General features: G+C 36.6%; 1 protein-coding gene across 6 annotated transcripts in view; it reads right to left on the bottom strand.

The window, feature by feature from the left end:
- The window catches only part of camsap2a (calmodulin regulated spectrin-associated protein family, member 2a), a 36,050-nt gene that overhangs the window by 9,153 nt on the left and 11,399 nt on the right, over window positions 1-15,498 (bottom strand). For 4 of the 6 annotated variants that reach the window (XM_056758975.1, XM_056758977.1, XM_056758978.1 and 1 more), the window contains exons 3-11: window positions 11,298-11,459; window positions 8,358-8,441; window positions 6,771-6,803; window positions 6,046-6,187; window positions 4,280-4,419; window positions 1,161-1,251; window positions 837-933; window positions 234-271; window positions 69-138 (exon numbers count right to left, since the gene is read on the bottom strand). In XM_056758975.1, the coding sequence (XP_056614953.1) occupies window positions 69-138; window positions 234-271; window positions 837-933; window positions 1,161-1,251; window positions 4,280-4,419; window positions 6,046-6,187; window positions 6,771-6,803; window positions 8,358-8,441; window positions 11,298-11,459 (857 nt within the window). The remainder of the gene's footprint in view (window positions 1-68; window positions 139-233; window positions 272-836; window positions 934-1,160; window positions 1,252-4,279; window positions 4,420-6,045; window positions 6,188-6,770; window positions 6,804-8,357; window positions 8,442-11,297; window positions 11,460-15,498) is intronic. The other 2 variants (XM_056758980.1, XM_056758981.1) reach the window with 1 other exon arrangement.

Below are 15,498 nucleotides of genomic sequence, written 5' to 3'. Positions count from 1 at the left end.
AGGATCAAACGAGATGTAGTTTGTAATTTTATGTTGGCTTTGAGTCTAAAAAATAACTTAGCATTTACCTCTTCTCTTTGGGCCAAGTACCCATGAAGCTCTCCACGAATGACATTGAGGTTGATCGCTTGATCTCACCTGGGAAGCACATAAAAAATATTATAGATTAGATAGCACTGAACGTATTTCAATAAAGTGGTTTTAAGTTTGGTCGTCCTGACAAATCGGTTTACCCGAGCCTGAAGTCTGTGGTTGAGGTCGGAGGGGGAGACTGAAACATAAAAACAGAGTCAAAGTCAATTATTGTTATTAGTAAAACAACTGACAATGTAAAAACTTATTTAAATGCTTTTCTGTAGCCTCCATTGTGGTCAGGAAGACGTGAAGAGAGCCGTGAGGCGAGGCCGGTGGCGTGATTGATAGTTTGAATCAGCTGTGCGCACACCGGTCCCGCATCTCACGGAGGAGATTTGGAGCATAAGAGGACGAGCGACGGGAAAGTTGATGAGAGAGGACCGGGCCCGAACATGTTTATGTCTTTTACGTTTGTGTGTATGTTCTTTTGGCCGGCAGTCGGCCGTGAGGGGCTGCCGGCTGTCTTTTTACTTTTGATTTAATTTGATTAAAACTTCATTTAAATGTCTGCAGGTTCCCGCCTCCTTCCTTTTAATTGAACCTTTACTACATCCATGTTAATACACAAATACAATCGACAGGACTGAAAATTACACAAAATATACAATTTTGTAAAAATGGGATATATAATTTCTATTCATAATGCACCAATTCAGCAGCTACAAACATTAAAAATAAATAAAGGGGAACATTTTCAATACCTTGGTCTGTCTGGACTGGGAGGTCTTTCTGTGAAACTCCTCTTTGTGACTTTTGAGATGGGTACAGACGGCAAATCTTTCAGTGAGGGTACTGGAGCTAATAATCACAAGGCAAAATGCAATTCAAATGATATATGCCTACTTAATGTAACATCGCCGCTGTCCTTCCGAAACCTTGGTTGTCCAAATTCACTGCTTTTCAGGAAATGGTAAAAACAAAATCACATAATACGGAGAAAAAAGGTTTCAGAAGGACAGCAGCGATACACAAATGTGATTGGGTCATTTTTCAGACAAAAATGTTCAGTTGTTAGGGTAGCTTACCTTCAGCATCTAACACCTGTGGCTGAACGAATGGTGGTTTTACAACCTCGAACCACCAGAAGAGCTCAGCCATAAACACAAGGTAGTTATTCTGCAGGAAGAATATTTCAGATATTAGTATTTTTTTTTTTAAATCATTTTGGTAGTTGTCAAATACAATTAGTCTGTGCAACATTCCTCTCTTCCCAAGAGGTGTCTCCACAACCTTTAAAAGTTACAGAAAGGAAGACAAATGAGATGTGAGACCACCTCATAGTTATAGGAGAGATCAAAGAAATGTCTCAAACTGGCCTTAGACCTGTCCGATTCTACGATCAAAAGAATCAAAAGATTATTGACACAATGCTTTTTTTATTCTTCAGTGTATTTATACTCTTTAGTGTATATTATATTGTCAGTGTAGTTGTTAAATGTTCAATGTTTTCATTTTAATTTATTATTATTTTGTTGTGTTAACTATATCTTGCCGTACACTTTTTTTAAATGTGATTTAGATATACATTTAGGTTATAAATATATGTTTTATAAGCTTTGTGTTAGGGCTGTCCCATTTATGTCTATTTTCTTGAGCAAACTCTCATTTTTTTCTTTGGAATGATAACAAAAGGTGTTTACCTATAAACACAAAGATACTTTTTGTTGTTGTTTTTGTTGTTGTTGTTGCTGCTTGGCCATATCTAATAAAGAACACAAAACAATCTGTACCATTTTGTCATGGCAAGACTACAGGACTCATGACCTTGAATTCAATTCATCGAGAGACTACCTGACATGATAAATGCCTCCAGTACACTATTCCCAGTCAGCACATTTTCCACACATCACAGGGCAACACCAGCAATTACCCGAGGACACTCCCGGAAGACATTACATCTACATTTTAATAGAATTTCAAGAGAGACTTGTGCCTTTTAATAGCTCTCCCAATGTCACCTCTACCATATAACAAAATGGTGTTTATTGATAATATGAACCATTCAATTAACTGGTCCTTATATTTCTATAATAACACTGTCAACTGTAGCAAATTGTCAGATTATGAAAATATGAATAATAATTGGTTCAAACGCCAGTTTATCGAAACAGAATGCAATTTAAATAGAACAAATATTAGTAGGTTCACTACTGGTTAACAGTTCTAAAGCAGGTGCATGTTTACGGCCAGATGGTGTTTGGCACATGCATCCTCTCTTGCATCTTTCTATCTGCATACTTATTTACACTCAATGCATGAACATATAGAAAGAAGCCTATGAAATAGTTTTATGGCTCATCAGAGATGCACGCTGTTGGCTTTTGATAGAAACACAGCCCATGTACTGACAGTTGCAGATGGATAAATACATGCAGAAAAGAGCAGACCAATTGCAATTAAACATGCATTGCCAATAAATGCAAGAACACCGATCACAATTCAGTCTGCAAATATCCCGATTGCGTCATTGGCCTACTTACATTCCCACAATGCAAGCAAAGGGAGAATCAAATTTCGACAAAAAAATCTTAAATATGAAGTTTATTAAACCAAAAATAGATGAATGGATGAATGTCATGTAACGTCAGGAACTCCATTTTTTATGTTCTGACTTTTCTGTGATGATACTCTCTTCAGAGAGCTACTGCAAAGCCCTACAGTCGGGAGGACACTAACTTATCACGTTACCACGGCAACCCCTACGCAAAAGATGCTTGTACAGGGATTTGGCCACATGCTTGTAATGTCAGACATAAAGAAAACTGAAGTATCTATGGCATTTACGCAGTAATACCTTGTCTTACCCGTGTGAGATTGAAACTCTGTTAACACCATCTGGTCAATTTATTTTTGCATGTTATATTAACATTTTAGCTTTTATAAAGATTTTAATGTTCCAATCCTGTCAAGGTGAAAATGAATAGTACATTATTCGTAATGTATGTGTGGTGCCAATAGGTATTATTTTTTATAAATAATGAATAAATAGAAAGTATTAAAATGTTCACCCCTAAAACAACACTCTTATAAATGCTGAATGTTAAACCAATGAGTGAACCTGATCTACATTAGAGATGAAGGAAACTGGGTCAAGGTTACATCTCTGCAACCTGCTCTCAATTCAACTCACAGTACTGAGATTTAGACACTGAATTCATCAAAAACAGCAGCTTTTAAACAAACCATTTATGGTATTCCTTGGATATTTTGAATGCAATTTTTTTTAAAACACAACATGTATGATAAAGTTGCATTTGAAGTCAATGTTATCCAGTTTGTCTCTATGAAGAATTGCTTTTAAGCACACCTCATGATTTTGGCGAACAGGGATGAAGCCAACACCCGCGGGCGGCACTCACACTCCAGTGTGGAAAATAACTTTAAATAGCATCATTTGACTCAGTAATGTACTGCGGGCCTTTTTGCGACACTTCTGCATTTCCTTTACGAATAAAAATTATGAAATTGCCTTCACAATGAATGTCTTTGTTTTTCACAATGTCTTTACAAAGAATTGAGAGGTCTGTATTGTGCTTTGTTGCTCCTTGGAATGCATGATTCTGATTGGCCAGTCGCGACATTTCCAGGATGGTTATGTAAGGGATAATGTGCAGGCAGCCGGTTGTTATCGCAGAAATAAGCTTATTTCGTGGTTACTGTCGGCTGCTTGTACATTATCCCGCTTATTAAACGGCTACTTGAACTGGACATAAAATGGGAATTTTAAATATTTTATTAGCTCATTTTTAAAATGCAGACCTTCTGCGAGGAAAAATTGTTTACTTTCTGATTTAAGGTAAGAAACGATTAATCAATATCTGAAATTTATATGACTTTGGTGTCACAACCTTATTTATTATGGTTATAAAAACAAAGAAAATAAGGCAGAAAATGCTGGGTAAAAAAGGGACAAACCCAACTGGATTGTTTTAACCCAAAAAGCGGGGTTGTTTTAACCCATTGGCCCTGACATCTTGACAGATTTACTACAGTATCATTCATTAACATACAGTACAAACAGATTAAGATTTTACTATGTACATGGTTTTCTAAAAAAAACATTATTTTTTTTACAACTCTGTTTGATCTTTCCTAATTGAAAGTCTAGAGCAAATGTAGGCATGCATAGGTTCGGAAAGCTTACTTTGATGGAGGAATGGGCATATAGCATGTCCTCCAGACTGAAGTGACAGCACTGGTTGAAGTTCTCCCTGCAGAAGTCCTGAATGAGCTTGAGGTTGTACAAACTGTCTGCCAGTGACATGGTCTCCTTCAGGCAAATGTCTGTAAGTCAGAGGCGATTCAAAGTGCTTCAGTAATAAGACAAACTACTCAAAGACGCATCTTATTCACTCTTTAAGAAAGCTACCTTAAGGGCTCAACCAATAAGAGACGACCATTAATCATTGAGTCTAAATGACACATTATCCTTTAGAGATAAATCTAACAGCATTCATCACTCATGATGTCTTCATCACTGTGATTAGATTAAAGACATGAGTCAGGTAGAATGTTTGTAAACAAGACGTTTTAAACAGTGCATAGTAGTGCTCGACTGATATGGTTTTTAAAAACAATGCAAAATGTCCAGGGGTGCGTTTCCCGAACAACAGCACAACTCACAGGTTAACCACCATAGTAAGATGCATCGTTGGGGAAATTGACCATGTAGTTAAGAACGTTTCCAAAAACCGTAAAAACTCTGTTTTTAACCTAGTTGGTTCAGCAATCTAGATGATGATGCCACACAGTAGGAGGAGTGATGACCTATACTAATATATACTAATAAATACGTTCAGATGTCAAATTCTTGTTGTAAATAACATACATTGCATTTAAGGATTACTTTTGTTATCATAGTTTTGTTATCTGTTGTTTTATTTCATGATATTTTATTAATTTATAAGTGTCCTTGTAAATCATTCCGACCAGGGATTCCCCAGGGTCCTAACACACGCAGATCATTCTATTTCCTTGACAAACTAAAAGATGTCCAATTAAATCTATTTATAGTTTGAGGGATGGATATGGAATGCATTGCATGTTGCTTGCTTACTTTGATCAAAAATGTAATGCATGTTATTCTACATGTCATAATAATAAGAAACGATCCTTCTAACTTGAAGTTCCAACCACGCAACTTTGTGATGCTGCTTGCAATTGATCTATGCTGGAACGATGGAACTTGGGACCATAGTTGGCTTATGATGCTTTTGGGAAACGCACCCCAGGTTGATGCTAGACTAAAGGTCTTACTTGCCTTTGAAAAATGGCAAAATATCGGGTGAAATAGCTTTAATGCCAATATTAAAAATGGAAGAAAAAGACATTATTTTGATTAAAAAATATATTACAATTACAACTAAATAGGTTTAGTAATATTTTTATGTTGGCTATTTGATAGATTCCATAAATTTAGGTCATTTCTTCTCTCAATTAAATTAACAGTAATTTTAAGAAAACTAAATAATTTAATATTACAAAATAATTTAATATAACAAAATAATTGTATGTTAAATGCCACCATGACATATTTCGCTTAAATGAGCACCAAATAAATATATTTTTCTCCTGCAAATGTATCATTTCGCTTCACATATTTTATTGATGGATGTGTTCTTTGGAGCTTCAACATTTTTAGTCCTAAATAAAGAAGATAAACACACCTGGGAAACCAATCAAGGGGAATCAAGGGGAACAAAAGAACTACAAAGGACTACATAGGAAACAGGAAGGAACTAAATACAAATACAAAATCCACCTAACAAGACCATGGAACATGTCACATGTAGCAATTCCTTTATTTTCTCTCATTTCCGGTCTCATTTCATTCTCCTTCGTACCTTATTTCAGCTAATTTTCTTCTCTCTGACCCACACACACAGGAAGGGTTTTGGCAGGTGTACGTACCCTCCAGGTTGACGATAGGGGGGCAGTAAAAGTGCAGCACGGCTGCGAGGGCACAGCCATCTGTGCTGTCTTTCAGCAGGTTGTCCACCGGGGGGATCCAGGGAACAGATTTGGGCAGAACCTGCTCCTTTCTATAACGGGCCTGGGGCAGGACAAACAAACATACGTAAAACACATGTCTTGTAACCCGAAAGCGTTTAACAATTTACCATAGCAAATGTTGAGTATGTGGAAAAATACAACAAAAAAATAATGAACTGTGTCCGAAAGCAAAGGCTTGTCTTTTCCTCGAGTACATAAAATATGACATATATCCAAACAAATATTTTGTAACCACGATATTATGTTTCTTTGTAGAGACATAATTTTATGTATAAATAAACAAATTAAACAAATAAAATAAGTAAATAATGTAAATAATGATAAACAATGATAATTGAATAGCATATTTTGTTTCATCTAACAATCTCAGTATTTCTCAGGTTTCGGACACAGCCTAACCGTTCATGAAAAAAATGAATATGACTTCTTTATGGAATGAATACACGAATGATTTCACAACATCATTTTTACACCAAACTTATGTAAATGCTTCAGATGACAAGTAAACTTGACTTGCTGTTAATGAGGCACATGTATGAAAATGAAAAAGACGTTGTCATGGCGACAAAGAGACGAGTGAACCATGAATAGGAATGCAAGTCATTGCACATAATCACACTTACAGGAACCAGCTTCATATACCACTTGGTTGGCGACTTCAGGGAGACAAAGAAAGAACGAGAGAGAGAAGAGAGAGGGTTATGAAGACAGACCTGATTTAATACTATTACCTGTCTTAGTAATATATCACCATCACATAACGGTTGACAACATTCACTGATTTTGTTAAACCCTGGGAAGATTGGCATTGATATGACACAAAGACTTCAATAACAGTAAAGCACAACATTATGAGCTGTGTTGGTGTGACATTGTGGGCGCTGCATGCCATGCTGACGGTTTCAGGATGTTTATAAAGCCGTGTACCAGCCTGACATTCCTCTATCTGCACATATTCTGTACGCAATGCCTCTCTAACACACACACTTGCTCATACACACAAACAGAGAGAGAGAGACAATTGTACAATGTTCCTCTAAAAACTGCTCTCTCTCATCATTAGCTATCCACACAATAATGTAGACATTAAAGGGATAGTTTACCCGAAAATGAACATTTTTGGTCATCCTTTCATGTCATTTCAAACTAACTACCTTCTGTTTTGTAGGACATAAAAGAAGACATTTTGTAGCATGTTGGTAACCAAACAACATTGAATCCCATCGACTTCATTGTATGGACACAAAAACTAAACATTTCTCAAAATATCTTCTTTTCTGTTCTACAGAAGAAAGAGTCATACAGGGGTTGTATCAACTATAGGGTGAATAAATAATGGCAGAATTTTTATTTTGAGTGAAGTATCCCTTTAACAAATGAACGGAATTGTTCACCCAAATGGTCCCCATTGACTTGACCGTAGTCATTTTTATCCTATGGAAAGTCAATGGGGACCATTTTTGGGTGAACTATTCCTTTAAGTCTTAAAGGTGCAGTAGCACAAACAGTCAAAGAGTAAGAGAGAGAGAGAGAGAGAGGGTAAAACTTTATGTAAAAGTAGATTAGGACTGCAACACAGACCCAGCAGTAAGCAGAAGCATCAGCCGGTTCAAACAAGGACGCTGTGTACAGACGTGTATGAGAGCGTCGGTGCTGCTGTGTCTCTGACGTACAGTAACGGGCGAAACAAGGTAAATTTGACATCATCTGTCTGTGTTGGCCAGATTCGCCGTGTCACACCAGGACAGGCAGTTCTGATGGACTGTGCTGCTTTAAAGCATGAATCAGCAAACATATCGCACAAATCATCAGCCCGGAAGATCCAGACCGTGTCAGAGTTTGTGCTTGCAGTCTGTGATTCAGCAAGGTCAGAAAACACTGACACAGCAACGAGTTACAAAGCACGTCAACGCGGATTATGATGCAGTTCATGTGAACAAGGATCAATGCAACTTTTAATTCTGAATAAAATATGTTTATTTTAACTAAGAAAGTTGCAGACTGACGCTTTAGATAGTGAATTTTAACTCTGAATTGTAAATTCATAGTTCATTTGGACTATTTCCTGTTTTGAAGCGCAGAATGCTTTGAGCAGATTTGGGACAAGTATGCTCTCATTACAACACAAATCCATCGTTATCTCCGGCACATATCGTGCTGCAGATGAAAGTTGCATTGAGTCGGAACAGGAACAGGAAGTACACACTTACCTTTGGATTCTCTACAGGCTCGGCGCTTTGTGCTTCTCTCCTCCGCTGCTCCTGCATTATGATCTCCTTCAAGTATTCGTTCACCTTGAATGACATAATGAAAGGCACAAAACAGATCAGAACGAGCATGTGGAAAAGTTGCTATGAACAACATATTCAATTAACCTTTTCTATTTAATTTCTCCATAGGCGCTTTAAAAGTCACGAATCAATCAGCGGTTACATGCTAAAATTGCAAACTGTGGCATGAAAAAAAAACAATACTCAGAAAAACATATTTTCTTTTAAAAAATGTATTATTATTTATTTATTGTAGTTCTTTCCATTGTTAAACAAATACATCGTTTTGGTAACACTTTACAATAATGTGCTTTTTTTATTATTTATTGCATTAACTAACATAAACTAAGAATGAACAATACCTACACAGTATTTATTAATGCTAAACTAATTCTTGTTATTTTCAGCATTTACTGATACATTATCAAAACGTTGTAACTGTTAACATTAGTTAATGCAGCATGAACTGACATGAATAACTGTATTGACATCAACTAACATTGACAAGGATTAATAAATGCAGAAAAACTATTAGCTAATGGACTTACTAATGTTAACTAATAGGACCTTATAAGTGTTACCATTGTTATTAAATAAACTGACTTTTACAGCGCTGTGTGTTTAATACATAAATAAATATTATAATACAGTCTTTTCATTTTGTGGTTCATCCATTTGCTTTATTTCTCCCACACAGAAGTTTCATATTGATTTTCTTAAAAGCCTGGATGGTAAATACAGTCCCAGTGCTATATGTATTTATGATATCAATGCTTTCAAAAGCTAATTTCATTTAGTTAAAGTGCAGATGAAACATAAGAGATGGTGAATTCCCCCTGAAGGCTTTAATGGTTTGTTCACTGTCTGTTTAGCATGTGTTAGTGTGTGTACATCTGTGGTTGGGTCTTGATTTAGGCTGGTTGTACAGCTGACCTACAAGGGAATGTAAACATTCTCAATCACAGTCTTGCAGGGATGTTCCCCCTGTAAAGATGCCCGGGGAGATTGTACATGCCAGTGAGGGAATGTTCTGGAGTCTTCTACATGTTATAAGTGCAATGCATCTCTTAAAGGACCCAGACTTAAGCTGTTTTAAAGGATTTTATTATATTTTTTGGGTGTTTAAGAATGGATGTTCATGTTTCTAATTAAAAAAATGCTTTATAGTTCACATATTTCAAGTCAATTGTACACTGCTGTCCCTCTTCCCACAAAACAACAAGATTTCTTCAGGTCTATTTAAAGTCCCTCCTTACGAAACGCTCTGGTTGGTAAAGCTGACCAGGTCTGTCGTGATTGGTTCCACTTCTAGAGTGTGTTTGAAGATGTCCCACCCATACCATATCAGCGAGCTTCCGCTTCTCAGACTGTTGTGATTGGTCGGTGCCCCTCTCAGTGCACGTGTTTTCGTAAACTTGAGCTTTTAGCAATAAACAGTAACAATGGCGTCAACTTCACTTTATCAGTTAAAAATATGTGGATCGATTGAAGTGTACCGGAGGACAGCTTGTGCATGTGCAAACGTCAGTCTTTGTTAGAGATTGCACATTTCTTTCCTACTATGTCGAGGGAAATGACATCAGACCGGTTCCATTCATTAACACTAATAACAGCAGCGTTAGTTTTGTCTTTTTTTATTAGACCCGAGTTGGTTAATAAAACAAGCAGATTGACCAGGAGACATTTGCAAGGAGACTTCAAGAGACATTTAAAATAAGTGTTTTAGAGGTAGGCTATGCGCACACACACAATAGCAGTGTATTACACAGAACAGCTTTCACAGTCAATGTTATCGTCATGGAAGCTGTTATTTGACCGTTGGCTATCTAAGAATGTGTGAAGCTGAATTCTTCCTACCAGCTGTAGGACTGTGATGAAAGTGAAAGTACTTTAGGGCATAGCTCAGGCAATCTCTGATAACCAAACACTACTCCAACGTTTTTTCTACTTCTCTAAGAAGACCTCGCACATTTTTTGGGTATTCCTTTTGGCAGAGGTTATTAAAAGCACTCGGAATAGTGACATCATTTACCCGGGATGTAGAGGGCTGAAGTCCGCTTCCAGACGTTATCTGTTGTCCTTGAAAAGTTTATTCTGTTAAAGACTATATCTCACTTGGCACTGAACTTTGAGCTTTATTATTTTGCAGGTTTTATTTATGCTCTAACAGCAACATTACACACTAACTAAAGGTTGAAAAATGGGATAGCGGGAATGTGGCCTTTAAGTAAGTGAGATGTATTTGTTTAATGTTTTCATTTATTTATTAATAACGATTGATAGAAATACAGTCATTATTGTTCTAAAACTAGTATGCTGGTATTTTTTCAGTGTAATAAGGTTTGGGACGGCATGAGAGTTAGTTATGACAAATGAACTGTGCCTTTAGCCTTTTCATATCTAAGTTGGTTCAATGTTTGCACAAATTAAAATGAATATAAAATGTGGCAAATGTGCATATTTCAATATGCATAAATGGAAATTGAATGTAGTAAAATTTCAATCACTTTAAAAGGTTGCTAAAAGAATGTGAAAATGTGCCTATAATAAAATAAAATGAAAAATAAAAATTTCATTCTTTATAATACTGAATAATATTTCATTTCATTTTTAATTAGATTTTACAAGTTAAATGTATAATTATGTTGCATATTGAATTATTTAGCAAGGTATCACATCACGTTTGTCTTAAATATGCTGCAGCTCTAAATTGGGACATTACATTTGTATGGCATTATGGGTAAGTTTGGAAGTTGGACGGCAGCTCTTCTGCAGGGTTGTTTAGGGAATAATTTAGGGAGTAAATTAATCTGAACCAAGAAAGATTCTGGAAAATTAATATAAAATGTACATTGTATATAAACAGTAGTTGATGGATACCTTATTCATCCAGCTGGTCACAGCATCCTCTGTGTCGTATGGTACATCTCCATCCTGGTCATCGGTGGAATATTGCTGCATGCATGCCATCACCTTCTCAATGCTCACCGTTTCCACCGTGTACGCCATCATCAGAGTGTCAATCATGGCCAGGTGGGCGGTCTGTAAATGAAACAAATGAATAGACCCACGAGACAATTTATTTAGGTTATTAAAACTGCTGATGCAAGCTCTGTTTGTTCTCATGAATACATAGTGACGACTGTCAATCTCCCAATTGGTATCGAGTCACTCCTCTCTTGGGGTTGTTGCCTTGGAAACGGCAGCATCCGTCCCCTGTTATACGACCCAATTAGAGACAATCTTTCCTGAGATGGGACGCATGATCCTGCTGTTGCTCGGGGGCCTTTTTTATCTCAACATTATCAGAGTGTTGCTTCATCCACGACACCTTTACTTAGTATACTTGATTACACAAATACACAGCACGTGTGAGATTAAATGTGTGACATGATGTGTGAAAAAACACAGTAAATATCAACCTTAATTAACTTCTTTCTTTTTTTGTGACAAGAATGAAACGATAAAATATTTCTGAGCTCATTTCTACGTGATCTGACACGCGATTAAAGTCAATTTAGCATTTTAAATTATACAACTGATTTAACTGAAACCAGACAAGGTTGGACAAAACATTGAAAAACAATTCCCTTAAAACCATATAGCAATTTTGTAAAAGTCATCTTAGCAACTGAACAGCAACCCCCTGGCAACCAATTACAGCCCCCTACATAATGATGGCAATTTTCACATGTGTAACTGGAAATTTTATAAAATTAAATTAAATTAAATTTAAACTTTATAATATTTTATTTTCCATTTTACCATGTTTATATTAATTATTTTTTTTAATGTTTATTTTTTTACCGTTTTAAACATATTTTTTTTAATCTATTATTATTATTATTTATTTTTTGTTTCATTCTATTTAACAAAAGCTATGGCTTTATTTTTTCCATATCATTCATACCAAGAGTGATAGCTATAACAATGACAATAACTATGAAGATAAAGTTTGAAAAATCTTTTGAAATTTAAAACAATAGCAGCGACCACCCTATAACAATACAAAGGAAAGATACTGTTGGAATCACTTTCAATTGAAGCATTTTTTCCAGGTGTAGTTAAGCCAAAAGTCTCATGGAAAATGACTAAAATAAATTTAACACATGAAAGTGAGGTCAAGTGGGTTTCTTGAGCACAGCTGGTTAATTAAATCAGGGATTTAACCTGGCAACCTTTTCATCCCAGCCCTCCCACAGGAGGTATATCTAATACCATCCTCCTTATGCGTCATGACATCACCCTCAATTTATCAATTTACAATAAACAAGCGGCCCAGTGTGTCAACTCCAGCGCAGTTGACATTACCTCTGGGTATAAGCAAATGAAAACTGAACACCCATCCTTACGTAGAAATTAAAAATTGCCCGTCTGATTAACAGCCTTGTTTTCTCAAAGACTTAAGAGAGTTTTAAGAGGATATGGATTTTGTTTTGCTGAGAAACCTGAGGGGAAATGTGCACAGTGGGTAGAGTTTGCTCTTTCGACAAAGCACTCCGGGAAACAATACAATAAGAGATAAGTGCATCTCATAAGCATTGTTCAAGAGACTAATGATTGTATTCCAGGGCTATCCTAGCAGATGCCTGCTGTTAAATGTTCTTCAAGCAATGGAGCACCGGGGGTAAGTCATCAATGAATTATAATAAAAAAGACCAACAAATACTTCGAAAGATCAGGTTAACATAAACGTTGGTCCTCCATTGTTCAGCCAAACAGAGACGCTGCGTCCAAAATAGCATACTACGACAGTACGTACTTATTTATACCTACCTATCGACTGTTAAAACAATAAGTTCTATACAAATGTGTGTGGTTAGTATGGATAGATTTCCGACGTACTGGATCTGCCATGTTTTATTGTCATGTGACCCGTACACTCTTTGACCTATGACGTATTAACATCAACCAGAGAAATTCATTAATCTGTACTTTAGTAATCTGCACAAAGACGAAGACGAATTTGACCGTTGCTCAGCTCCCGTTGCATCATTGGATAGAGATGTGTCCATCTGATGCACACTCACAAATCACGGCGGAAGCAGTAGACCAACCGGGTATTTCTCAGCTTCTGTTTTGTGCATACTGAGGTTTCGGACATACTACTTATGACTCATACTAATTTTCTCCTAATATAGTATGGAAGCAGGCTACTTCGGACGCACGGATAGTCACACCCCAAACTCATGCCATTGGTTGTTCCTGGATGCTTAAACAAACAAAGCCAAGTTTCTAATTTTCTCATGAATTATGGATGGTCTCTGCATTAAATTAATTTACACTTTTTTTAATTACACGCCAAAAACTTTCACCAAGTGGAACCACGAATGCTTTTCAGCTGAACGGACCTTGTTTCAGCTGAACTGGTAGTTCAGAACGCCACAGCACAGCCTTTCAGTCACATCACACATGTGATATCACATCCGCTCTGACAGACCCCAGTGATAACGCTGCATTTGTTGGACTGCTCACCCAGCGATTTCTCTGCTTGAGCGAGTCTGTTTTCTCCTCCACATGAGATGTGACAAACCCTCTTCAATCAAACCAAAAACTGAAGACGCTCTGTTACATAAGTGCCTAAGCAGATTACACATAAATCCTTTTATTGATTAAACATTCTGCAGTCTGAATAAGAGTGAATGACCACAGTCTGCCCGATAATATGATCGGCTTTATGAGAAAATTCTGTCTTCCATAATAATTTTTGATACAGAGAACACCACCTCATCTTTAGACATGACTCAAGTTTAATTCAAACCTTGAACGTGTGTTTCAGACCTTTCTCAAATAAATGCAGCGCACGCACGCACGAAAAAATAAGGCTATTATATAACAAACAAAGCATCCAGACGACAGTAGTTTCATTTCGATCCCTGTGCAAAGGACAAACTGTTATGTAATAAGTTTCACATAAATCAGCCACATAAATCATGTTTCCACTCTTACAAATGAACAAATACTTGGCTTGCACTTCTAATACTCCATTTCAAATGTAAAATCTGTTGTCAAATTGTATCAAATCCAACTACTGACATGGGATTCAATCAACACAATCTCATTGCAATTTATAACTATACGTTTTTGTGATTTGGTGGCTATTTTTTATGAATTTGTAAGTTTCCTACCAACTGATTTTGCTTCAATTGAAGGGAAAGTTCACCCGAAAATGAAAATTCTGTCATCATTTACTCAAAAAATAGATTTCATCGTTCTGCTGAACACACAAAAATATATTTGGAAGAATGTTAGCATTCACACAGTTCTGGGGCACTATTGACTACTATAGTAGGAAAAAAATCTACTATGATAGTCAATGGTGTGTGTAGTTTTGCACATTCTTTAAAATATCTTCTTTTGAGATTAACAGAACAAAGAAAGTCATACAGGGGTAAACAACTTGAGGGTGAGTATATACAGACATCATTTTTATTTTTGGGTGAACCACCCCTTTAAGGTTGTGTTTGGAGTGGACCCTTATGTCCGTTTTTGTTTTTAACGATTCGCATTGTACGATTTTATACGAAATTGTCACCTCACGTTTTCACACAAGTTCAGTTGTGAGACTGATCTCTGTGATATCTCAGGTGTTTCTCTTAAGACTGTGGTGTGATGTATTAAATGAAAGTAAATAGAGAGCTTTGCCTAAAAAAAATTCTTGATTAAAGACATTAGTAGTATGTTTTTAGTTTGGTCGAAGAGATGAACTGTGTGTTGACCTAACGCTACAGTATGTCCCACCCTCTCAAAGGCACGGATGAGACTTACCAGTCAAGGCAACTAAAGAACTTCACTGATGTTGTAAAGAGCTCTTTGTAAACAGGCTTTTGTTGGTGCAGAGCTGAAGAGATTCTCGAATAGGGCTCCCTTCTTTACTTCAGGACAGCCAAAAACTAAATCAACTCCAAACAATTACATTCCTCATTTCCTTTGGTTTGGGTGAGACACCTCAGGGCCAGAAAAAAATGAGTTGGGCATGTGCGTGCTCAACACAATGAAAGCGCAGTCGAGTCTTTCTTACAGTATATGATCAAAACACAAGACAAATATTGAATATCTAACAGAAACGTTTGGGGCATTT

Source organism: Triplophysa dalaica, chromosome 10, assembly GCF_015846415.1.
Source record: "Triplophysa dalaica isolate WHDGS20190420 chromosome 10, ASM1584641v1, whole genome shotgun sequence".
Lineage (NCBI taxonomy): Eukaryota > Metazoa > Chordata > Actinopteri > Cypriniformes > Nemacheilidae > Triplophysa > Triplophysa dalaica.
The sequence above is the reverse complement of the archived record's forward strand: the minus strand, read 5'-3'. Positions and strand labels throughout refer to the sequence as shown.